The 26,889-nt window shown below is 35.0% G+C and overlaps 4 protein-coding genes and 1 long non-coding RNA gene across 12 annotated transcripts in view; 3 read left to right on the top strand and 2 right to left on the bottom strand.

Annotated features, from left to right (window-relative positions):
- Positions 1-15,347, bottom strand: part of LOC105836980 (serine/arginine repetitive matrix protein 2) — a 17,785-nt gene extending 2,438 nt beyond the window's left edge. Inside the window, exons 1-9 of one of the 7 annotated variants that reach the window (XM_036294027.1) lie at positions 14,607-14,748; positions 14,072-14,334; positions 13,210-13,448; positions 12,337-12,441; positions 6,102-6,410; positions 3,977-4,102; positions 3,638-3,716; positions 2,297-2,346; positions 8-2,125 (exon numbers count right to left, since the gene is read on the bottom strand). In XM_036294027.1, the coding sequence (XP_036149920.1) occupies positions 8-2,125; positions 2,297-2,346; positions 3,638-3,716; positions 3,977-4,102; positions 6,102-6,410; positions 12,337-12,441; positions 13,210-13,436 (3,014 nt within the window). In that variant the 5' untranslated portion in view covers positions 13,437-13,448; positions 14,072-14,334; positions 14,607-14,748. The other 6 variants (XM_012681405.3, XM_012681402.3, XM_012681407.3 and 3 more) reach the window with 6 other exon arrangements.
- On the top strand, positions 14,033-15,955 carry LOC118647898. The gene is made up of 3 exons (XM_036293838.1): positions 14,033-14,036; positions 14,577-14,892; positions 15,615-15,955. The coding sequence occupies exons 1-3, from the start codon at positions 14,033-14,035 to the stop codon at positions 15,916-15,918; spliced, it is 624 nt and encodes a 207-aa protein (XP_036149731.1). The 3' UTR covers positions 15,919-15,955.
- Positions 15,722-22,289, top strand: LOC105836981 (serine/threonine-protein kinase unc-51). The gene is made up of 14 exons (XM_012681409.3): positions 15,722-16,190; positions 16,836-16,928; positions 17,047-17,097; positions 17,177-17,246; positions 17,375-17,551; positions 17,624-17,858; positions 18,183-18,503; positions 18,745-18,810; positions 18,941-19,222; positions 19,710-19,963; positions 20,329-20,709; positions 20,984-21,111; positions 21,276-21,411; positions 21,777-22,289. The coding sequence occupies exons 1-14, from the start codon at positions 16,101-16,103 to the stop codon at positions 21,848-21,850; spliced, it is 2,358 nt and encodes a 785-aa protein (XP_012536863.1). The 5' UTR covers positions 15,722-16,100; the 3' UTR covers positions 21,851-22,289.
- On the bottom strand, positions 21,590-26,437 carry LOC105836983 (translocator protein). Of its 2 annotated transcripts, XM_012681411.3 has the most exons (4): positions 26,294-26,437; positions 26,070-26,195; positions 23,896-24,108; positions 21,594-23,065 (listed from the first exon to the last, which is right to left on the bottom strand). In XM_012681411.3, the coding sequence occupies exons 2-4, from the start codon at positions 26,172-26,174 to the stop codon at positions 22,868-22,870; spliced, it is 516 nt and encodes a 171-aa protein (XP_012536865.1). In that variant the 5' UTR covers positions 26,175-26,195; positions 26,294-26,437; the 3' UTR covers positions 21,594-22,867. The 2 variants fall into 2 exon arrangements, with proteins under 2 accessions (XP_012536864.1, XP_012536865.1); XM_012681410.2 differs by lacking the exon at positions 26,294-26,437 and having other exon boundaries at positions 21,590-23,065; positions 26,070-26,287.
- On the top strand, positions 26,154-26,889 carry LOC118647947. Its single transcript, XR_004965090.1, has 2 exons — positions 26,154-26,283; positions 26,339-26,889. It is a non-coding gene; the product is annotated as an uncharacterized LOC118647947 (long non-coding RNA).

Below are 26,889 nucleotides of genomic sequence, written 5' to 3'. Positions count from 1 at the left end.
CTCTTACCTAACAGAGGAACGCGAACTACTTCTAGTGTGACTGTGTTTGTCCTTGTCTCTGGATATCCTTGATGCCGATCGCGAGCGACTCTTAGATTTCTTTGACAGCGAACGGCTGCGTGATCTTTTCTTCGACAGCGATCTGCTTCTGGACTTTTTCGACAGGGAAGAACGACTGCGCGATCTCCTTTTCGACAACGATCGATTTCTGCTTCTAGATCTGGAAGCGGACTTCTTGCATCTCGACAGCGATCTCGAAGCGCTCGAGCGCTTTGATTCCGCCGAGGAAGATCTTGATCGAGGCGAACGCTGCTGTTTCGGCTTCGCCTTAGGTGATAATTTCTTCGCCCTAGAGGTCGATCTTGAGGTCGACCGTCGTCCAGGTGACGTTGATAATTTCTTACCTCGCGAACGGGACCGCAATTTTTTGTCTCCGGATGGCGATCTGGAAGACCTTACTTTGTCCACGGACGGCGATCTTGTGCATGATCTTGATGCCGATCTGGAGTATGATCTGCTCTTCTTTGGTGATCTCGAACGTCGATTCAATCTAGCTAATGAAATGTTCAGCAAAGGTGGCGGTGATTCACTTGGTGAACGTAGTTTCGTTATCATGTCATCTTCTCTTATAATCGTGGTAGGGGAACGAGACTCTTCCCTCTTCGAGGTATCCTTTTTCGAAGACGTGATTGATGGCGAGTCCTTTTTACCAGAAGAATTTGGCGATTGCGAAAATTGACTATTCGTTTTAGTTTTCACGACAGAAGGAGCGGAATCAACCTTGTCAAAAAATGATAACGGAAGTGCAGCCAATGGTGGTGAGTCACTCGGCGATCTAATTTTAATCGTCGCTTCCTCTCGGGTGAGAGGTAAAGCCGGCGAGGGCGATCTGCTGGACACCGGTGACTGAATGACCGGTAGAGCTTGTATGACTGGTTCCTTTGATCTGGACCTGTTTCGAATCGGTACGGTTGAATTCTGTGCAATATTTTTCGGTGGTTCATTCGGTAAAGCAATATCTAACACATCTTCCCGCCTTTCAATCTTGATCTTAGTGGGACTGATCACCTTTTTCTCCAATGTCTCTCGCGCCTTCGCTGCCAGGCCACTCTGTAGTCGTTTTAATGTATTCAATTCTATAATCCTCCTTTCCTCATCTTCCTCCTGTTGTTGTTGTTTGCTGGGTTCATCATCAGCCAGATCGGCTTCATCCTCGCTCGACGATCTTAGACTTACCCTAGGCGCGACCGCTATCTGCTGTGTTTTCCTGCTTCTCGATGTCGAGCGTGACTTTTTATCATTCTTAGTCTTCTTCTTTTGATCTCGTCGCAATTTCTGATCCTCTAGAATATCCTTGTAGCGCTCTGGATTCTTTCTAACTGGCGAATAGCTCAAAGTGGAACGTGATCGAGATCGGCGACGTTGCTGTCGCCTTGGCGAACGTGATCTTCGACGAGAATCAACTTCCCTGCGTCTCGCTGGCGGAGACACGGGCCTCCTACGAGATCCGTAACGATCATACTTTGAGCGACTCCTGCTTCTGGACACGGAATGCCTACTGTGTCTCCTGGGCGATCTAGAATAACCTCGTCTTCGTTTGGGAGATGGACTCGCACGGCGTGACCTCGAGTACCTTCTGGGAGATCTTCCTCCTCCTCCTCCTCTGTCTCTTTCTCTATCTTTATCGTTTCTATCGCCTCTATCGCCTCTGTCGCTTCTATTGCCTCTATCACCTCTATCACCTCTATCACCTCTATCACCTCTATCGCCTCTGTCGCCTCTATCACCTTTATCACCTCTACTTCTGGAGGACGATTTACGTCGTCTGTTTGATGAAGAAACAGGGCTTCTGTTATGATTTACAGGCGATTTGTCTCGTTTTTCTGTCACACTCTTTTTTGGCGAATCTTTCTTTGTTTTAGTAACGGATGACGGCGGCAACGGCGGAGTTTCGTTCCGAGATATTGTTGTTCGAGACAATGTCTCTCGCTTCGGTGATCGGATCGATCGAGGAGGAAGTGGTTCTCGCGAGATCGTGGTACTCTCAGGACCTTCATTTTTCGATGCCTTGTCCACCACAATGTTTTTCTCATATTTTAACGATTTTTTCGATCTTTCCACAGAGCTGTAAAAACAATTCACATCCAATAAAAAATCATAAAAAAGCAAATAATTGAAATAAATAAGTAAATTATTAAAAAATTATTGATCTTCTGCTACGTTGTTTGTAAAATAATGCAATTGTATGTGCAAAAAAATTTTTTAGAAAAAAGAAAAAATTAAAAAATTAACGCACCTGTCCGTAGAGCTATCAGATGACTGCCGTTTCCGTTTAGTCTTCTTCTTCTAAAAGGAAATCCAATATGGATCAATGTTGCTTATTGATTCTAATTAATGAACATCAATCATGCATTCGTCAAGAGTACAATGAAAAAAATGCAACAAAAAAGGAACGATGTATTTATCTCAAGAACTTTTCGGAGTCTGCTCCTTTCGGATCTTCTGATCAACAGATATCGTGAATAATGATAAAAAATGAGTATATAAGAGATAGTCCGTTCGTTGATGTTTTAATTTTATATATCTGAAAGAAATTACAATTCAAAGAGAGAAAACTTTAAATAATAAATTAATTTTAAAATCTGAGTGAAAATTAGGCAAAAGATTTATCAAATCTTTCTCATAAAAATTGATAATCAATTTGGGTGGCTCATCCAGAATCGTGATGTAATAAAACAAACACTATGCGGTTATTACAATATAATTATTACAAATGTATACAAAGTAATATAATTATTATGTTAAGATAATTCTATTTAAAATGAATTTTATTTACTTTTAATAATATTTAACATTTTAAAAAAGTAATAACTTCGGGTTGTTTCTCAAAATATTTCTCTCAATATTATATTCTCAAATACATATTAAATTTTTTATGAGCACAAAGAAGGTTTTTATGAACACAAAGATCCGAAATTCTATTTATTTTATTTCTTTAATCTTTCCTTTTGCAGGAATTCCTTTTAAAAAACACATTCTAATAGTAAATCTCTCATTTCAAAACAAGCAGTCTCCGAGATCGATCTTCCATAATTAGTGTATAATAGTGCTCGACATACAACGAGTGAGAAATAGAAAGGCTTTTACACAAGTAAAAATTCGCAAAATTCGAAAGTACACGAGTACGTATGAAATCCACAAAATTAGAAATTACATTGAGTAGCGGCATATCTGATACTCACTCAGGGAATGTCTCCTGTCAAATGGCGCTGAATAATTACAAACAATACTGAGATTTATACTTTGAAATAATGAACTGTTAAAAAACTGTAAATCAGATGAAAAATCGTATCGTACGCAAAATAACAAGCAAACTGTACAGAATTGGCGAGGAAAAGAAGACGATCATGCTATTTTTTTCGAGACAATGACAAACTCAAAAAGTCAGATAACAATAATAATCATCCAGCGTCAACCGGTTAAACAAATCGAAAGGAACAAAAATCTAGAGTTGTTGTCATGCACCTACTTTCACGTGCCAAAGTATATATGTAAATATATGTAAAGAGAAAGAGAAAAACAGAGACAGAAAGAGACAGAAATTTATATTTAAGTTTGTTCAAAATATCGTGCATACCTCATGCTTGTCCTTTCCCTCGGCTTTGAGCTTTTTCTTTCTCTTCTTTTTCCTTTTCTTCGATTCGACTTCGGATGAGCTATACAATGCCCATTCGTTAATTACTTTCATCATATAAGTTACACAATCTTTTTTATTACTTTCATAATCAATTTTAATTAGCTCTTACACTTAAAGTAAGTTGCTCAATATTTTTTTGTAAAAAGAAAACAAGTTAAATTATTAATATATTAATAAAACATATTACGATACTATATTATTTTATTTTAATAAGAACTTTAATCAATATAACATAAAAAATAAAACTGTTATTGTGATTAATAGATAAACTATCATTACTTGCTGTCATCGGAATCCTCGCTGGAATCGCTGTCGGATGAGGTGGTCTCGGCTTTTTTGTGCTTTTTCTCTTTCTTTTTCTTCTTGGATTTTTCTTTCTTCTTGCCGGACTTGGGGGATTCGGATCTATGAAATCGGAGATTAAACAATCGTTACAAGAGTTTCGAGGTGGTCGCATCTTTTTTTTGTCAAACAATATTTAGTCTTATATAACTCTTGCAGTGGGCATCTTCCTGTCGACAAGTGCAAACCTTTGTGCTGACAATATATAAAGAAAGCTGTAGTACACAACGGTATCGGTGTACGTGACAAAATTCTCCGTTCTATCGATATATCAACGTATACGTATTATACGTATGTATAATATACATAAAAAGCTATCTGCTTAAAAAATTGTTAATTTATGACTTCTTTTTACAATAAAAATTTGGAATATATTCCACTCGTCAAAAACAACCAGTTTTAATTCCTTCTTTAATATAATCGAAATAATTAAATTTTAAATAAAAACCAGGAATTTATGAAGAATACTTTCGAAATAATTAGGTAAACTTTCGAACATCTTGCATTGAAATAGAAGAAGTTAATGCCATTAATGTGAACTTTTCTCTTTTATTTTCATCAAGTTTATCTAAGTATTTCGAAGGTACACCGTAGAATTTTGCATCATAATATTCATTCTGAAGTGTATGTAATAAGAAGAGAAAACAAAATATAACGATGCGTATACAAGTGAAATTGTCCATAATATTGCGTATAATATTGTATAGCTAACAAACCGACTACATAATAGCTCGCTTTGAAAGATCTGGTTTTGCACTCATTTTCAGAGTTTCCAAGGAGTTCTCCGATCTTCGAGTTGCAATCGATAACTATGAAAAACCACATCTTTCAGCGAAAGATTTACGGAAGACAAGTATACGAAATATATATATATATATATAATACATAATATGAGGAGTATTGATATAAATATGGGATTAGCATTACCTTGATAACCATCGATAAGGACGGACTTGTCAGAAAAAAATAGAGAGATGAACATTAACAACAAGCTTCATCGATAAACAACAACAGAGAGATAGAAATGTATGATTCTCGTTTCGGTTTTTGTTCATTTTCTTTTTGCGCAATTTTCTTTACTTTTAATTATGCTTTAACTTTCTTTCTCTGCGTTTATATTATGAAAACCCGCGTTTTTATCATTTTTCCCTAGCAAATGTTTGTCCATCACTTGTTAAATTAAAAAATTATAATATATCTTTATTATTATTATAACTGTGAATGTGTGTTTCCAGTAGCAGCGTTTTTCCAAACTTTTTATATATATTTTTTACACAAACTATTTTTATATTTTCCAAAGAATTGAGGCAAGATTTTTGTCGAAAGTAATTTATACATAATTTCCAATTACAATACACATATAAATTTTAATTATAAATTTGGACAAAAAGATAAAATGTAACAAACATTTGCCCATGGGAAGATATACTCTAATCATCGCGAGAGACAATCCCATCGATAATGCTTCTATTAATCACGCGTTTTGCTATTAATATGACGCGCAACATTAAGTTGCTTTTCTCGAAGAGTATGTTTCTTTTTTTTTTGCAAATTAATTCGCGACGACCACACTTACCTACTGCGCCTACTGGGTAGGCACTCAGTCCTCCTCAGTTCTGTTTGAAACAGAGAAAGGTGTACGGGATATGAGACAGTAGGTGGTGAGTCATGAGTTTACAGTTCTTCAAATCCAGCTAACGCGTAAAAAAAACTAAATAGAGAGAAAGAGATAGAGTACGAGCGTTTGCAAAACGAACAGTCTCGATTAACCGACATAGGAAGAGAAAGAGAGGAGACTTTCTACTCGGATCTTGGTCGCTTTCATTTCTCTTTTCTGGAATGTTCCGGAGACATGTGACGGGGGCCGAGTGTGCGGTCTTGGAGCCTCGATTCGCATCTTATTCTAAGTTGATACTTAAAACAAAAGCGAGAAAAAGAAAAAGAGAAGAGAGAGAGAGAGAGAGAGAGAGAGAGAGAGAGAGAGAGAGAGAGAGAAAGATCTCGGTGAAATCGAATCCAGCCTCCATGAAGCCGTACGCGCACCGTTTACGTTATGCTATACCTTTCCCGCTTGTGCTTCTTAGCCTTCTTCTTCTTGCCCGCGCTCGAGCTGCCGGAACGCTTCCGCTTCTTCTTCTCGGTGGCTGCGGTGGCTTCCGGTACCGACGGCGGCGGTGCCGGACTCGGTGTGCGCACCAGCTCGTAGACCTTGCTCGCGGCGGCAGCGGCGGCTCGCGCCTCCGCTTCGCGCGCGTGCCGCTCCGGGTCTAGACTACTGCCCTCCACAAAGAATTCAGATATGCCGAATGCCTCGCGCAGCTTTGCATTCTTCTCCTGCTGCGCCTCGGCGATTTGGTGTGTCTCCCGTACACTGAAAACATGGGCTTTGTTAGTTTTGCAAAAGAGTTGGTTAAAAAATACAAAATTTACAATAATATACAGCCGTTAATTAGTTCTCAAAAATTACAATCATCAATAACTTTTATAAATGTACAAGTCCACCCTTAGAAAGAAAACTCAATCCAAATTAATACAATTACGCAATTATTTATATATAATAAATAATAACAATGAACAATGACTGATTTTATGTTTGCTAAGGAAATTCTCACAGAAATTACATCCTATTTTCACAGACTTTATTTAATTTGCGATGATTAAATATGTCACAACTGATAACCTAATACCAATTATCAAATCGTACGTCCATCACATATGAAAATCCAATACGGTGGAAATAATTAAATTTCAAATTAATTAGTAATGCTGCATTTTCAAGACATTAATGCTCATTTTTACAAATAATTTTACAAGTAATATAATGTGATCTACAAAATCTAGTAGCTCGACACAATAGAATTATGATCTCAGGCGCCATATGTTCAAGAGGAACGAATGGCAAATCATGTCACACGGAATAACATATAAATGTGTTAATAAGCAAACGAATCATATTTTAATTGTCGATTCTCGATTTTCAAAATATCCCGTCCACATTGTTATCTTTACAGACAAACTATCAAAATAACTTTTATTAGAGCACAATCATGATACTCGAAGTTACAATCCTGGATGAAGGATAATCAAGATCACGTACCGTGTCGAAATCTTCACCGTCATTCCTCTAAGAGCAATGATCGCTTCTTCGAAGCTACAGTGAACGGAAAACGTCTGAACTCGCGGGAACGCCCTGTACCGAAAAACAACGGTGTCGACGTCGGCCTTAACGGCCGTCGCGATACTAATGACATAACACACCGCGGGACAACTAGAATGGTAAGCAAGGGTAGGAGGAATCGGACGGATCCTTTCTCTCTCTCTCTCTCTCTCTCTCTCTCTCTCTCTCTCTCTCTCTCTCTCTCTCTCTCTCTCTCTTTACTTTTCCTGCGACGATGAAAAGCAGTGAACCAGGGGTGAGAGCCGGGGGCGAGAGCCACCCCTGCGCGCCTGCACGCACGGCGCCGGAACCCAGTGGATCAATACAATCCAGCTGTTCTCTTTTCTGGCATCCCCTTTGCGCCATAGAACTGCCGTCGGCGACTTACGTCGAGTCGATCCGCAAACAAATCAAAACCTCAAAGATCGAAATAAATCAAAATCGTATTTTTCTTTTTCTCATAATGCCATTATTATCCAAGGATCTTATATCAAGGATCATAAAACTGGCTTCAAATTACAACTCTAATAAAAAATAAATTTCGCATGAGATCAACTTAAACGAGTTTCATGTCTTCTTTCTTCAAGATCAATCTATCAAAATTATTTGCTCTTATATAACATTTACAAGAAAAAAGTAGGAACTGAAGGAACTGATATATAGAATGTCGGAGACATTCTATATATCAAAAGTTTAATCATAATAAATATACTCTATCTGAGCTATATAGATAATATAAACTGTACACCAAGGAAAATTTGATTAGTATCAGATTTTATATTTACAGTATAATTAAAAAAATAAATATATTATTTATTCTCATCCGTACAAATCGCAATTATTGTTATAGATAGAAGATTAATTTTTTTTCTATATTAAGTGCTGATAGTTAACGTAAGCTAAAACTTGCATAATGATGAACCCGGTGTACAGTCCTAGAATTATCAAATTCAAAGTTAACGCTCAAAGAGATTCACCTGACGACGGAGCGCATATTGCTTCGCCGTTCAGCGAGCAGGTGCAGCTGAATGCGCTGACAGCAACAGCAGTGTTGACGTTGCATCTGCAGCAATTGCTGTTGCTGTTTCCTTTTGCCATTATTAGCCGCCGCGTAGTGCAATTTGCGTTTGCGCGAGCGTTTCAACACCTTTTGTCGATCCAGTAGGAAGTTGCCACCTCGCCACAATGTCTCAAAGAAGGCTCGACCGTCGGCCGGACCACGTCCGCGCGCAGGTTTCACCGGTGATACCGTCGCCGACATTGCCATTTCTTCAAAATTCAGGATACAGCGACGAACAAGAATTTCTTTTCGAGATTCTTTTCTTGAAGAGATCTTCCTTGACGCAACTCGAGGAAGACTCTGTATTAGCCTTTTCTAATAACCGGTTCAGTATCGAATTTAAAGATCTTTTCCAAGGTTTTGTTGTTTTTTACTCATAGCGCAATTTCTAACCGTAACTTAAGTTTTAATAGATTTTATCTTTATTTTTAGAAATAAAATTATTCTTCCTCGTACTTGGTACAGTATGTAGAAATAATTATTAATTTTTCGTGAAAAACTTCTGATTGTAGAATAATCATTGATTGTGCTGATTACGGATAATCTCTGCTGTAATTTATCTTCTATCCTCTTTTGGTTCTAATGGTCAACAGTTATCTCGAGTGTTCCTGCGCTTCTCTTTACGGCAAATTTATTCTATCCTAAAATAAAGGAGATGATAATCGATGGTAATGGTAAATGGAATAACATTAGCAAGGTAATATTAGGTTGCTAATTGAACTCGAGACGCCCCAGTTGGTCCACGTTGCGCAAGTAACTTTATGACGCTTTAATCTCTTCGTGAAGAGAAACAGAAGGGCTGAAGCAGGGGAAGATTGCAGGCAAAGATAATAGCTCTCTCCCTTTCCAATCGCCGTGTCTTTTGTACCCGCTGTCCTGGCTTTTCCAGCTAGAACAATCATACAGCGACGACAATGATGATGACGATTACAATAACGAGTTCCGTCTCTCCCTTTCCTTATGCGTCGTTCCACTTTGATATTCTTCAAGCGACTCTCATCATCTCATATCCGAGTGTTCCCGATTGTTTCACAATGTTATTAACGTTTTTTTTTACTTTGTATCCTTCATTCTTTCTTCTCTTTTTATTACTTATTATGTTTTATTCTATTAACCATTTATTATTACGCTTATAACTTATTATTATCAGGAATAAATTATCGTCTATGTATCTTATAACACATTATTTTATTACAGTTATTGTTCACGTTACTTGGGTTGTTAAATGCTCTTTTCTTATTCCATTATGATTGTGGAAGAATATATAGCGATATGTAAATTTTCGCATTGGAATAGTCACTGTACGTACTCTAACAGAGTTCAGGAAGACTTCAGATCAGGCACACTATTATTGTCGTGTTTCTTCTTTCTGTCAGGATAAAGCACGACACTTTTCTTAGCGATATACCATCGACTAGTCCCAGTCGATGTTTTGGAGACACACGGATTTCGTAGAAAAAATCTATATTTCCTCTAGAGATTAAGATATAATAAGATATAATATTTCTATCAGCACCTCTTTGATGTTTTTGACAAAAGTGAAAATTGCGAGAAGATGCGTATGCTCTTTGCACATAAATTATTATATCTTTTTTTTATAAAAACTATTAGAAATTTGAGCTTCTTTTAAACAAATTTCCATTATTTTCCTCTCTTCTTTAAAATTAAAAAGTAGAATTATTCTGCATCACATATATCTCGATGTACACTGTAAAAATTCAAATTTCAGAACTGCAAATATCCTCTTGATTAATAATCCATCCATTTCATTGAATAAATCTCTTCTTAGAAACTTCTGAGATCACTTCGGTCAATGTTTAATTAATATGCGATATTTTGTCCACGTATATTTATATTACCATTTAATCTATTGAAATATGTACGATCAATATAATTTCCTTGAAGTTTTCTTCTCATTTAAAATCACTTTGACATTCGATATCTTACTTTCCGTACGTATCTACGTTACAATTCATTCCAATAAAACGTATGATGCTTCTAAAGAAATCTTGCCGATTTTTTTTCTTATCACTGAACCATGCAATAGATGTGTAATAGATATTTTTCGCATATATATATCTATATATATATATATATATATGCATTATATATTCAAATAAAAATTGCGCGATCTTTCTTGCAGATGTCTTTCATTTATCACAATCAATTACTCGATATTTTCTTTATAAATTTAACGCGTACCATCACGTTTGCTCCCATAAGACTTTAACGCTAGACTTAAACTCTATCTCGCGATATTCTAACTCGAGACTTAACACTTAGGAACGACCTAGAGGAGCGGAATAGAAACCGCGCTAGCAGATTAAATTAAGCTAATGGAAGACTTTTGTGATTTGTCCGCGGGTACGTGTGTGTCGCGTCACATGTTCCTTCCCCGGCGGGGTTACGTGATGTCACCCCGAATTAATCCGATTCACAATGCATCCGTCGACGGCGACACACGACGACACGTCCGCTGGCTGCGCCGTGACGCCGGTCCATCCTCACACTGAGAGACATTCGCCGGAAAAAGCTGGTTCGTCGCGAGCGAGATGCTGCACTCCCTTCTTCTCGTTCTCTCTTTCTCTCCCACTTCTCGCTCTTCTCCGCCCTGAGTACACCCTCTCGTTACCTCTCACCCTCTCGTTACCTCTCACCCTCTCGGCGCCGGCGCTATAGGATACGTCGATATTGCGAATACACCCATCCTCCACCGATTCTACCGAGGTTGCCATAGAATGCGACGCGTCCCCGCCCTCTATATCTCGTATATATCTAAGTTACAATTCCGATCGTTTTCTCAATACTTTGCTCGCAAAAAGTGAGTATAATAAAAACAATTAATGATCGGCAGTAATCAAATAATATTTCGTGTTTTCGAAAAATATTAACCACAGCTTTCTACAGAACTCTGTCTTGTCACTTATTATATGTAAGGTAATAAATCTATATAAGAATAATCAAATTTATGGTTTCGAAAAAACAACTCTGATTTCAAAAATTGATTAGTAATGCCAATTTAATAATAAGTTTTTCTTCATCTATTTCTTACAATTAATATATCTTAAGATTTGAGATAATACACAGCAGAATATATTATAATAAAATAATACATTGTTGGATTTTTATCGTGTTTCTTAAAAAACAATTATCTTTTCTATTCTCAGAAACTTTAGTTTCCTTTCAAATACAATAGTTTCGAATACAAAGATCTTTCTGTATGTATTAAAATAGAAAATATTTAATTTTTTAATATATCTCGGTTTTTCTTTCTAAAAACACCTTTTTATGAACTTAACATTAGTTCTTTATATTGCATCTATCTACATTTAATTTGTATTAAAAATCACAACTAATTATATTCAAAACGTAGCTCTACAAAAATGGGATGTCTAAAAAACTGTTGTAAATCTTAAAAAACTGTTTATAAATTTTAATCTGAACATTTCTCAGAGATTTTTTTTAAAGAGTATCTCTATAAATTTATTTTTTCGTCATATGGTGTTGCATTTGTGAAAGCTTATCCTTAGCACGGGATCGAATAAAGCCGCGGTGAAGAAATTCCAAGAAGCTCAGACGTTCTTAATATCATATATGTCGTTTCACATAGTATCTGCGTATCCTCGGGATTATCCTAGATTTGACTGACAGAAATCAATAGCAAGAGCTTTTACCTTTGAATTTCCTACTTCAAAAATATCCTCGCGTTTTCAACCCAATATCTTCAGTTAACAAAACATTATTTTTAAATTTGAAATTATGTAATTTAATATAATCTCAAATTATATAGTGCTATTACTATATATCTTCCAACACACACACACGCGCACGCGCACATACACATTATTTAACTTATACAAAATAATTATGAAACACTTAATTTCAACTACATAAGTTTTTTACCTGTGTATTATTCCAATTAAAATCGGACTATATATATGATTATTATACTTTAATTAATTAACTTATTTCAAATTGTTATATTAGTCTTCGGTAATTTACTTCAGTTCGTTGTATAGCTACTTGGTTTTTAAGTTTAAGGACAAATTACAAAAAAATTAAATAAAATTTTTTACTTACTTAACTCGGCCAAATTCATCTTGTGGTGTGGCTGATTTAGTATCGCTACCCATTAACAACGACCTGTAGGATTCCACTTTGTTCTGTATTTCCTCATTAGTAAATCTGTAATTCACAATAAATTAAAAACAAAATTATATGTATACTCAAAAAAATCTTCTGTATTATCTGTTTCATAACTACAAGTCCATTATTACAATTTTTATTACAAATTATTTAAGTTACCTATTTCATACTTTCCATATATATATATATATAATTATATTTTATTTGTACTGTGTCATTTATACTGTATTTATACTGTATTAATATTGTTACATATAATTTAGGTCATAAATATGTTGTCAGTCTAATACCCACAAGCAGCTTTTTTACTTTCAAACTTAAATTAGATTGTAAACTGTAATAGGATTTGCTTTACCTTTGGCTTCAACACAATTTAAAGATAATAACGTTATCTATAACTATATTGGAAACACAGAGACTCTAATTATTGATAATTGTTAGTCTTGATTTACAACAGATGTATAATAAGTCTTATATAAAAAAATTCAATTATAGTAAAAGAAGATAAATAAAATATAGTTAGTTAATTTGCTTATGGCTTAAGATTTATTACACCTATTGTAGACCAGGCTAATAGATATTTAAGATATTGAAAGGAATATAATAACAATTAAGATAAATTATATGCGACACAAGATATAGCAAATTAAAATATTAATTAATAAGATAGTTTCCATTGTTTTATCAAATCTATTAGAATAGCAAAAAATTAGATTGTATTCTGATACAATTTATAAATTCAAGATTATTACAATATTTAAAATATTAAATAAATAAAATAAAGAATTACAATTTACAGATATTTACCCTTGATCTTCTAGAATGTCAGCCAACTCTGCACATTTGACTTCAACTTTTCTCTTTCTGACATGGTCTAGGATTTCCTTGTTTGGCTGCTTATTCAATTGATCAAGCTTTTCATCTGTTTTATAGCTGACTTTGTCCTTGTTCTTACGTACAATTGCCCAATTCCTCTGAACATGTCCATTTGTGCCAGAACCACGTGGAGTTTGAAGTCCGATGCCATTGTACATCTTGTCTCACTTCTGCAAATCAAAGATAAAGAAGCGTGTTGTAGTTAAAACAAAACATTAATAAACATATAGTGATAAAAATAGCAAACTGCAAACAAATTACAATGTCAAAAGGAGTGCTTGATAATCCTGATAATATAAAAAAATGAAACAATGTTACACTAGAATATTTTACATTTTCGCAAAAATTAATCTCTTTGGGTCTCTGTTTTGCTTTTACACAATTTGATTATAACATACATTATCGAAAAATCTTAAACAAAAATCCGAGAATGAAAAAATTAGAAATACACTCTTTTAAGACCTGTTTTTTATAGGTGTAACACATTGATTATGTCTATATTCATAGTCAATTCTTATTTTAAGATCATCTCAAATAATGTCTTAAGATGCAAATACAGCTCTGTGTGATTAGTTGGTGGATGACATCTTAAGACAATCTTAAATATAACTCTATACCAGCCTATAAATATATTTTAACAACGTGTTGCACCTACAAAAAAACAAACTTTAAAGTAAACTTTAATTTTTTCATACGTGGATTTTTGTTTGAGACCAGATTTCAATATTAACAAGACCAGTAAAATTTCACTAGTATGGGTAAAATTATTAAAGACTGTAATCATGAATTGTACCAAAAGATATTCTACAGGAAACAATCTCTCTTCAGCAGAATCATTTCTGATTAAATTAATCTGCATTGTTGCCTGATGCTCTCTATATTACTGAATCCATTTTATTGAAGAGAAGAATAAGCATATTAAAATGTTTCTAGTTCTGCCCAGGATTGGGAACTTCAGCTTAATAGACCAGTGCGCTGTTCGCTACATTATTTGTTCGTTTTCAATGTAATGTATACGCTATCCACTACACTATCTTGCCCGCGTTCTCAATGTACCTAGTACATATTTACAAAATGTATAAATGCACTTAAAAATGAGTATATAATTAGGAATTAGATACAGAAAAAAAATGTAAAAAAGAAAACCAGAAAAGTTTAACTACAAAAAACAAACCTCACTATTGTATCATTATACGTAATTATGGCTGTGTTTCAAAATTGCTGTCAGTACTAAAAATCTATAGTTTCCGTTACGTACACTATAGATTTTCAGTACTGAGAACAATTTTGAAACACAGCCTATATCGATCGTTATGTCAATCGTGAACCTTTAAATCGCGTTTGCACGATCGCTTATCGTATCATCTACTCCGATTCGCTCCGAAATCGATTGTTCGCCAGAGATAAATGGCACCACCGTCAGTTTTGTGGAGAAAGAAGAAACACGGCACGGCGTCCGGCGGCCGATCATCGAGTTACGTCGGTGGACAGGCCATTTTCGCATCTCAAACGACGACGCGATATCGGGTCACCCGATGTGACACATATACTGTTCACGCCGCGTATATATGCGCACAAGGCATTTAATAATCCAACGGATTTACGGGCATCTAGGTTAGAGTAATGCACACAGTATATAATCAATTATCGATCCGGCTGCGCGGCGCTGCGCAAATCTCGCACGTTCGAACGGAGGTACTCTCCGTCACGCCGCTCTCCGTCGCAGTCTATCCGGCAGCTCGTTTTACCTGTGTCCTCGCCGAAGTAGCTGATCACGTTCCCCGAGAATTGGCGATTCGTCGCTGCTCGTCACTACGCGCGTACGATGACGTGAGAAAAGTACGCTGCGAGGAAAAGGATTGACCAGGATTGACGAGGAACCCTCGCGCACGAAGCGAGCGCTCTTTCTGGACCGTTGCGATTCTCGGCCTCGCTCGGCGATCCTCGTCAATCTTCGTTAATTTCGCTATGGCGCTTACTTCGTCGCAGAGAACAAGATTTAAAGCCCGTATCGTCGCGACGTGTTGTGGACTAGTAGTAATCAAAATCTGATTGGCTTGTCCAGCTCGCCGTTTTCAGCTTACATTTTTTTCTAGAATTTTATTTATATATACATATTATTTTAAAATATTCTTAGATTTCTAAGATTCTTTAGTCTATAATTTCTTAAATTTTATAAAATTGAAAAAGTCATTTTTTTTAGAAATTTTGTTAAAAATGATACCATCAGAAATTATAGAAATCTTAGAAATATATCAGAATTTACATATAAAATTCTAAAAAAAAATATAGACTTCCTCGGTATTTCTGAAAAGGATTCTTCTCGTTCGAGGAAGAATCCTTGTATTTTCCTCAGCTATGCGCGCAGGCGATCGTGGCGCCATCCGCGACGATGTCCGACGTTCCGTCGCTTCCTCGACCGTCGGACAATTGCGTCAACGACGAGGCGGAGCGCACAATGGCGTGCGATACGTAACGTCTCGGCGGGGGAGTGTGTGGTCCCCTTCACCGCAAAGTGTCCTGGTGTTTTCGGACGTTTGCCCGTCGCAACTTCTGCGCGTCACATTTAGTTTCCTGGAATCATCAGCGATTCAATACGACGCCACGACGTTCGAGAACGATCCCAACGGACGACAATGACGGATAAGATGTAGATCTCTTACTGCGTGGGCTGCGTGACAACGTAGTGTCATTCTTTCGGAGCAGACGACGGCGGGGGCCATATATCGATCCCCGATCACGTCGCGGGCGATGCGTTCTCGCATTGTTGGTAAACCGCGGACCTTAGCACGTCGGTAGAGATCACCCGTCGCACGAGAGAGATGGAGATCCTTGGCGACTACGAGTACAATCCTAAGGACCTGATCGGCACCGGCGCCTTCGCCGTAGTCTTCAGGGGCAGGCATCGCAAAGTGAGCCAAGTGTCCCATTCAGATTCTGTTTCGCGTTCTTACAAACGGAGATTGATTGATCCAAATTAAAAATTTCTTAAGATATATATACATATATATTTTTATATTTAAAAGAAAAAAGATATGTATATATTATAACAAAAGAATATACATATGTATATGTATGCATTTTTGTCTAACATATGTCAAGTATACTTCTTTGTAAAGATTTCATTGTTCTAGTAGTCTTACAAATCTCCGAAACTTCTTTGTAAAACTTTATCAAGATAGCATAGTGTAATTTCTAGAATAAGAGTTTCTTCATATGACTTTGTTTCTTTTAACTAATAAGAATATTGTGTCTGTTATAAGTTTAAAAAATTTTTAGTATTAAAACTTTGTTTTAATGTCCTAAAAAAACTATAACCTGCTTGTTTGAAATTTCTTTGTGAAATGTTGTTTTATTTTCTATTGAACAATGTAACATCTGTTGCATTATTAAACAAACTTTTAATATTGAAATCTATACTTTGACATTTTTAAAAATTTAATTTAATTTGTTTTTTAATTTATTCAAATTACTTTATTTTATTATGGATTTTTATAATAACACAGTTTAATATTGAGTAATAAAAAATGCATCTGCCTACTCTTTGTATTTTGCAGAAACCAAATCTGGTAGTAGCGATCAAGAGTATCACAAAGAAGACCTTGGCTAAGTCGCAGGATTTGCTGAAAAAGGAGATCAAAATCTTAAAGGTACATCTTTTATGTTTCTAATAGATTTTGGAAATTTTATAAAGGAAAAAAGAAATACATATTTGCTATTAAATTGCATAATATTTTTACTGTAAGAAATTTTTACTTTACCTTACAGGCATTAACTAAACTGCATCATGAGAATGTTGTTGCATTGTATGATTGTAAGGTGAGACCATTGCATTTATAAAATGTGTATAGTGTGAAGAAAATATATTAAAATTAATATTAAAATTAACTTGATATAGGAGTCTAATCATAATGTCTTCCTGGTTATGGAATATTGTAACGGTGGAGATTTGGGAGATTATTTAAATGGTGAGCACCTTAAAAAATAAAAAGTTACATAAAAAATAAAATAAATAAATGAAATAAAAAGAACTAAAAATCTTTGGATTATAAGATGAATAGGTTTTATATATAAATAATTTGCATTTTTCCAACAGCGAAAGGAACTCTTTCCGAGGATACTATCAGGCTATTCCTTAAGCAATTGGTCCGCGCAATGAAAGTACTCCACGCCAAAGGAATAGTCCACAGAGATCTTAAGCCACAAAATATCCTATTGAACCACAACTGTGGCAAAGCCTGCCCGCAGCCACATGAAATAACATTGAAAATAGGTAATTTTTGCATCTTTGTTAGGTTTGATTCTCTTCTTGATTTTTTTATTAAAGTGTTTCTTCTTGTTTCAGCGGATTTTGGTTTTGCTAGATTCCTACAGGAAGGCGTGATGGCCGCGACTTTGTGCGGATCACCGATGTACATGGCACCTGAGGTCATTATGTCTCTTCAATATGACGCAAAAGCGGATCTGTGGTCTGTTGGGACTATATTGTACCAATGTCTTACCGGGAAGGCGCCGCATCCCGCAAACAACCCTCATGCACTCAAGTCGATTTACGAGAACACTGTCAATCTTGTTCCTAGGTACGGAGATGCATAATGCGTTTAATAAACATTTTTTATCCTCTTTTTAATATATGTTAGTACATATTTAATTACATTTACATTGAATTAGGATGGCAAAAGATCTAAATTATAAATTAAAATGCTTCTTTGTAAAACAGTAAATTCTTATGAATTTTTTATGAATTTTTTTGTTACACTTTTATTTATATTTTATTCATCCTAGTTTTTTATTTTTTAATCTAGTTTTCGAAACTTTTAATTTTGTTATTTTACACTAAAAATAAAATTAAAAATAGAAAGTAATAATATAGAAAAAAAAAAGTATCATGTCTCTTCTTTTAGTATACCACCTGGAACATCACCTGAGCTGACGAATCTCCTGATGGGCCTGTTAAGACGCGAAGCGACCGACCGTATGGATTTTGATCATTTCTTTGGTCACGCATTCCTCACAGGTGTTCGTGAGAGTCCAACTCCAAGCCCCGTGCCTACCGAACTGCCGGCGTCGCCAGGGACAATGGCGATTCCGATCGAAGAAGGAACACCGATTGTTAACAGATCGGAGCCCGAAACGACAGAGACTCCATGTTCCAGTCCCGAGGATGATTTTGTTCTTGTACCGAGTGATATCAGTAGTGATACTGACAATAATCTGCCAGTCAAGTAAGTGCATATTAATTGGCGATCTGAAAAAAAATACAAAAAAAGTAAAAGTTATAAAAAAGTTTTAATAATGATTAGGAGGAGTTAGCTGAAATGTTTCCTATATAAATAAATTCCTAATTTTTAAATATTTTCATATCTACTTTATATCTACTTTGTGTCAGATAAATTAAATATTTTATTAATTACTGTACTGATATTTTATCTATGTCTGTTATATTTGTATTTAATTATTTTTAAGATATACCAAACAAATGAGTAGGGAAACTGTCAGTCCACCTCGGCCGTGTTTATCGAAATTGGGCGAGTACGTAATATTTTATTATTTTTTAGATATACCAATTTATGTAATTTTAATAAAATTACAAACTTTTAGACAGATTATAATAATTATTTTGTTATTTTATTATTATATATTTTTTTCTATTATTTACCAGATATACCAGACAGACGAGTAGGGAAGCCATTAGTCCGCCCAGACCATGTTATCTGCCGATCTCTGAGCCGATTCCTGTTCCATGTCAACGAAATACAACAGCTCAGCAACCGCCACAATCTCCCTCAACAAATGCCGCGCGTTCCGGCAGTAGTGTCGTACCTCGCTCACAACCGATCAGTATGAAACGCAGCGTAGACTCCCATAGAAGTAATCCACCGGATATCGGTTCCCTCAGTCCACCTAGCGTGCAGTTTGTCATCGGCACGCCGCCTGGCAGAAGGTACGGATATATGAATAAATTCAGATTATCACACTTCTTTTCCCTTTGTGAGCTTTTAAATAATCTAAATTGGAAAATTCTATTTTTACTTCGCTTAAATTAGAATAAAATTAACAATTTCAAAAGAGAAAAAGGAAATTAATTTTTATATTAATCAAAATAATCGTGTATGTTTTATTGAACCTATCTAAATAATCATAATTTATTCTTTATTTAGTCTTTTAGTTACGTTTTCTAAATTATCGATGGAACAAATCAATCGGTGGCCCCATGATGTAACAACAGTGTCTGTTAATCTCGTATTGCCATATCGTAATTGAATTTGTTTAACTAAAATTTGTATCAAATCTTTTATTTATGCAGTTTTACTGAAACTTTAAACAAATTTTTTTTAATTTTATGAAAAGTACAGACTTTTGGGAAAACGTATGAAAAATATAAAATGTGAAATAAAGCAAAGGATTAAAATTAATTTGTCAAAAATTAGGTTGAGCGAAACTCCGCCACCACCTAACACATGGCAGGTCAGCCCTGTGGCAAGACACTCGCATACACCGAGCGGAACCTCGCCTTTGCGCCGTTCTACAGGTAATAACAGCGCGTCTTCGCCGTTGCTCACAGGGCCGCTAGCGGTGCTTGGCTCACCCACTTCACGAGCCTTTCAAGACAACAACAACACCCTCAGGCATTCACCTGTCATACCCTTTGGCACAAGAGCTGTCACACTTCCGGAAATATCTGGTAATTTTTGTCCATTGTCAAAATCTTAAGTCTAATGTCGAAGCAATATGTATTGAAATTTTGGAACTCTGTAATAGCTCATTAACTTAATCTAATAATTCCAATGTTGTTTCTCACTTAACATATCGTTCCTTGAAAGTATATCATATATTATGGCGAATTCGGTTGGATTGCACCAGTGCGCACTAGTGCGCACTGAGTGCGTCCTCGTTTAGTGCAGTTTAGTTTTTCCCATTCTAAATACAAGACAACCGAATACGAAACGCATTAGTTAAGTACGAAAAGATAACTTTTTTTCTTTACAAATCATTTTTATACTTGCTTTATAAATCGTATAACAATTTTGTTAATCATTTATTCCGTAGAAGCTGGTAGTTTCCAAAGTCTCTTTCCGGATATACCGCCAACAACTGATGATCGTCCATTAACGTTCATTGCACCAGAACTACCAGAGGAGACACTGATGGAGCGTGAACATAACGAGGTCCTGGCCAAGTTGAATTTTGTCGTGGCACTGTGTGAATGTGTATGCGAAGTCGCCAGATCTAGAGCTGGTCCGCTTGGCAATATTGAGCAACCGGCGCCTCTCGGCAGTATCGAACAGGCTGGCAACGCGGCTACCAGAAAACGTGCTGAGCAGGTCATCCTTCTGGTACGAGCACTTCAATGGCTCAGTTCTGGTTTGAATCTAGCCACTCAAGAACTTAAAGCTGGAAGACTGCAACCGACAGCCACTGTGAAGGAGGGTAAAGTTTCATTCTACTTAATACAAGTATTATTTAATTAAATTTGAAGCTGAATTACATATATATGTAACTAATTATATAATAATACTGTATAGAAACTTTGTCATCACCAGTAGGAAATTAATAAATAAAGATATGGATGTAGTTAATCAAACTGGCTAATTTGTATTGAAGAAAACTAGGTAGTTTGGTTGACTACATCCATATCATCTTTATTTATTAATTATATAATATTTAAATATAAATAAAACCGCTCTTTTCTTTAATTTTATAGTTGTCAGTACTATGAACGAGAAATTCAAGTCATGTTTAATGGAATGTAAGCAGTTGAATAGTGTGGGACTTCTTCGTCAAACAGGAGCCACGGCGGATAAGATACTGTACAATCACGCGATTCATATGGTACCAAAATAACTCTGCGTTTATTTTAATTATGCTTATTGCCTTTGATTTCTTTATTTAAAAACTGAATATACATCTGTGTTATATATTTTTAGCAATTAAAAAACGAACATTGACATTTATCTGGTGTTTGAAGTATTTGATGTGATTATTTACTTTCACAGTGTCAATCAGCAGCGTTGGACGAGCTGTTTGGAAAAGGTGGTGAATGTTTCCAGCGATACCACACAGCACAAATATTATTGCATTCGTTAGCACAGCATGTCAGTCATAGTCAGGATCGGGCTCTGCTTATTAAATGTACGTATTGATCTTTGTCAAATTATAATTATAAATTTCTTTTTTTAGGTTTTAAACTTTAAGATTTGAAAAAAATGTCCTCGATAGGTAGTAAAAATATCTTGGTTATTTCTCACGACTTATGAAATTATCACTTCCAGCTTATACTTAAAATTCTATATTTTGATATAAAAACACCTTTACAAATAAATTTAATATTTATTTGCCAACTTATCAATTGTATCTATTTACACAGTGTAATAAATAACAAACATTTATTTTTTTATCTATTTAATATAATTAAAAATAGAATTAGATTCTTACGCCAACACAATCTTTAATCGATTTTATTGTTCATAGTGATCACTATTTATCATCGATTTTAGATAAAGAAGCAGTAGAGAAGCGACTGTACGTGCTACAACAGCAAGGCTACATTTACGCAACCGAACCCACGTAGCGCTTGTGAAATATGGCAGCTAAATGCGGCGGCGACAGCCGTCTAGAAGAGATCCCGCCCGAGCAGCCACCCGTATCATCGTACTCGATATCGCTCTTGTGTAATATATTCTGCCCTATTCTGTACAAAAGGCGAGATTGATGCAGAGATAGCAGCTCCAAGCGGAGGCAGGAGTTCTTAAAATTTGCAGCTGACATATATTATTTTACCGAGGCTAACTGATTTAAAAGAAGAGTTCGCAGTTCCATGTGGAATGGTAGTGAAGAAAATGAAAGTCTCCTGTTCACACAATCCTGTCCTATTCTATCCCGCAGGTTACTTTATATGATTTATTAAAGCTTAAGTACAATTAAGATACACTGTATAATGTACGTACACGACGTGGTCGATAAATAATATTTATTTCGTATATCGATCAATAAACATGTGTGTATACTAACGGCATTGTGCGTTCAATGCAAAGGCACATTTCATCGAACCAGCAATGGTTCATAATGATAATTATACGAAAGTAAAATGGTGAATGATGGGCACTCAATTTCATTCAAGATAAGAAAATAAAACAAATCAATAAGCTAGACTTATCTACGTCAATGCAAGACTACAAAGTTTTTCAACGCCTTTGAATAATTAGTATTTTCGCACGTCGACCTTTTTTTAAATAACTCCACATGAAAAAGAAAAAGAAAAATTGCTACAAAGTATTTTATTCAATACATATGCTACATTAATATAATTAAAGTAAAAAAAGCAATAGATTTTCAGAAATGCTTCGCGGCAATATTCCTTTTTTTAAACATTTTCATAAAATATCTCTTTTTAACAGAAATATGTGCGAATACTCGATTTTTATACATTCAAATCTCCGATTCAAAGTACTCGTAAAGCCCACCATTGGCATTAGTCTCGTGAGGAATATTCTTTGACACCAAAAGCTGGCTTTCTAAGCAAACATCACCGTATTTTCGTGTCTCTTTTCCCCTTTCCCTATTCGTTTTACTATAAATGTAAATGTCCTTAATTCTTCTTTTCCTCCGCTTTCTCAACAGCGGGAAGCTGTTTGTTGTCCCGATAGAGAACGTAATTAAACGCCGCGGCAAAAGAGTTCCACACGACATAAGGGATGATGAGATAGCCGGCAGTAGGATTGACGTGGTAGAATACGATCCCGACCGCCGCCGTGCTGGCCCACAACGCCACAATCTCGTAGAGAGCCTGTGTACGGATGTAAAACGGTAGTCTTAATAACATTTTCGGCCGAAGCGGAGTTTCATAGGATAGCTCTGAGACCATTTAACAATGCCTTATTCTATTTCTGGCTAATGCAAAAGTTATCCATATAAAACTGCGAAAAGCTATTAATATACATATACATCCTCGATCCATTCTTGTCATAGAGATTCAGCCGAAAGTATACTAGAAAATAATTATATAAAACTTATTTTTTATTAAATCTATAAAATCAACAAAGTGCATTTTTTCAATCTTGTAAACACGAATTAACTAAAATTAGTTTTAATCGTATTCAAGGCAATCCTTAAACTCGCTTCGGTCTAAAATCGCTGTAAGATGCAGTTGTGGGATCGTTCGATTTATGCATAATAGATAGCTTGTTTCTTCTAAACCGTCTTATTTAAAAGAAAGAAATTATTACATATTTGAAAAAGTGAAGATTATGTATTGTACAGATATTTTTATAAAATTCTGCTTATATATAATCTTTATTTTCAGAAATATGAAAATATATTTAAGTTGGTTTGAACAAATACAAGCTCTCTTCTTCGTAATTATCATCTGAACTGAAAATTAATTTCTAGGTTCTCCACTAGTCAAGTTTATTCGCAAATTAGGATTATTATTAAGTGATGCGAATCTCGAAAAGATCTATCTCGAGTATTAGATATCTTCCAATATAATTAATGTAGTGATAATTGTTGATGAAAAATTACCCGAGAAATACTCGAACGGTCCCAGAGGTTTGCGATCAATGTATGTGTGGTGTACATGTGTGCGTATGTGTGTATGTATGTAATCAGATGTAATACCCATTTTATGTTGCGAGCTCCAAAGAATAACGGCGTCCACGACCAGTTGAGGGCGAGATTGAGACCGTAAACGCCGAGCGGCACGGCCGCTTCCTCAAAACCACCCCCATCACGCCATACAAGATACGACGAGTAGCCCATTGTACAGTAGAGGGTGGTCCACACGGGCGCAAATACCCAATTTGGCGGGATACATTTCGACTTTTTCAGCGTCTAAAACGAGAATGTGAAGCGGATTAAATACGGCGGCTACATCTATACGTACAAAAGCGATATATTACGTGTTATTATATCACTAGCGGTAAGGTGTAATTTATTGTAAAACACTTGAGCATTATATTTCCGCGATTGACAGTAGATAGAAGTACTGCTTGGTCGCTTTTTAATTAAGTTTCTTTCTCTCACATGAAAAGAGATTTTGTGTAAGCGAAATAAAAATATCCCGAGATAACGTATCGGTGCTTACTTTGCGAATTAAAAAATATCCGAGAGAAACAGCAAAAAGACCTCTAATTGCTGACCTCTCGAATATTTGAAAAACCTGTCTTCTTTTACGTATCCTTTAAAGTGATACTCGCGAACAGAAATAATCACGAATTGACATTCATCTTGACTGATTACGCAAACATCCCAGCAAACACAAAGTTACATGTAACGTACTTGTTAGTTGTAATTTCCCACTCAATAATATAATTGCAATATAACACACGTGTTATATTACAATTACATTGTTGAGTGGGAAATTACAACTAACAGGTACGTTACATGTAACTTGGTGTTTGGTGGGATAATTAATTGCCAATTTGTAGCTTGTGTTTTTTTTATTTATATATGTTTTGTAACATATATAGTGTTACATACATTATTACAGAGTGCTTATATATCTTTATTTGGATTGTTTGAGTACTCATAATTAATGATTGATATTTACAGTCACTCGATCTTCGTTTATTATATTGAACAATTATTAATCCGTTAAAAAAAAGCTTTAAATTGCTATTACAAATTGTCAATAAGACAGATATAGCTTGATTGGATCTTTATTACAATACTTGTATCTCTATAAATTTTAGGATATTAACATATTTAACTTTTTCTTTTATTTATAGATGGATGTAAGAACTTCAAAAGTTTGTAGTTCTTTTTTTTAGACTTTGTACGTACGAGGATTATACAGAAGAAGACATTGAGATACTTAATAGAAAAACATCTGTTATTCGTAAGGTATTTACATTGAAATATATCTTTTTAACGAAAGAACTATAAGACTATGAATTCTTAATCGAATTGATAGATACTATACTATGTTACACGGAAAAAATGGTTTTGCTAAAGTATTAAAAAATTTAGGTAGATGCAGATCTGAAAATAATTTTGCTACATCATCAAAATAATTATATAGGATACTCAAACTGTTCTAGAATGTTTGCATTCAAAATATTCACAGCGTTGCTCATTTACATCCTTCATAATTATTTTAATGATAAAATTATTTTTAGATTTGTCATCTAACACTTAAATTTTTAAATACTTCAGGAAAAAAAACTTTTCTATGTAGAGATTTACTGAATTGATTTTTTTGTTATTATTAATTATGAATACAACTTAGACAAGTATTTTAACCCATTATTTGGAGTTTGTGTATCGTGCACAATTGTATGAACAATTGTAATTATAAAGATAAATATTACACAACATTGAATTATTATTTTACGGTTATAAATAACATACAAATTGAATACGTACAGTTATAATCATTTCTAAATATAAAAATAATACATAATATTTATTATATATAATATATATTTATTATATATACGTTAAAATTATAATTGTAATTATATAATTTATTATAATTATAAATATCAGATTATAAAGAAACAGACAGGCCTCGAGTATTTTTTTTTTATACTGAAGCAAAGTGAAAATGAATGATTCAAGTAACACTACGTTACACTTCGCGAATCACTCTTGTATCGATTCGCGCATATCACAAGCGGCCTTCGCCTGTAAACGCTTCCGTGAATTTATATTTAGATTCAGCACAAAAAGCGCATAACGAGATGTCATATTTTTCTAATCAAATTCTTTTAATTTCTCATATTGCGCGAAGTTTTGCAACAAATGAATAAGTAATCTTGCCGACATACTTAATAGTCACGTGATTCCCTCACCTCATACCAGCTAATATTCTTTTGAGTGATGTAGCCGCCGATGAAACCACCGATGTTAGGACATACTACTGCTGTCAGCATAGGCCAATTGATCTTCACTGGCATCTCTGAATGCGCACCTGTTCACTTCGTGAATGTACAGTAAAATATAATAAAATGTGCGAAGTTCACATGCGACGTGCACGTTCGTAGAGAACGTTGATAAGCAAACTGGGTAAGCTTACCTAAGCACGTCGCAGATTACAATGACTAAACTATTGCTTTTCCAGACAGTGACGTAACTATAGTCGCCGAATAGTGCTAGCCAGTTCTCCTTCTCTCACCGGTCTTATCGTGCGTTATTCTGTACGCACATCGATCCTCTTATCGAGAGTCATTCCGTCAAATATCCGTTATTCAAATCTGATGAAACTATAGAATTGGATGACTCATCGATCGAACAACTATATATCATTTGATAGAGACATCTTTAGAATTTTGTTCAGATAAAATCAAAATGGTTGCGTTCAGGACACTCAACAGTTGTACAACAGTTGAGTAATTCGATAATATAATTGGTCCAAATTTAGAGATTTAACAGTAAGGACCAATAATTACTGATCGCTCACTGATCACTTGTGTTTCCTGAACGCAACCATTCTAAAATTATACTAAAGAAAAAGAAAATGAGAATTTTTTAATTAAGTTAACTTATTGATGTATATAGACTACTTCTATTAAATTTATTAAAAGAGATGCAATCACGAAACTAATTGTCCAAACATAAAATATGGAAGTTTATTTTATGCTATTAATCATTAAATATTATTTAAAAAAAAAA

The sequence above is a fragment of the Monomorium pharaonis genome, chromosome 11 (genome assembly GCF_013373865.1).
Source record: "Monomorium pharaonis isolate MP-MQ-018 chromosome 11, ASM1337386v2, whole genome shotgun sequence".
In the NCBI taxonomy this organism is placed as follows: domain Eukaryota; kingdom Metazoa; phylum Arthropoda; class Insecta; order Hymenoptera; family Formicidae; genus Monomorium; species Monomorium pharaonis.
The sequence above is the reverse complement of the archived record's forward strand: the minus strand, read 5'-3'. Positions and strand labels throughout refer to the sequence as shown.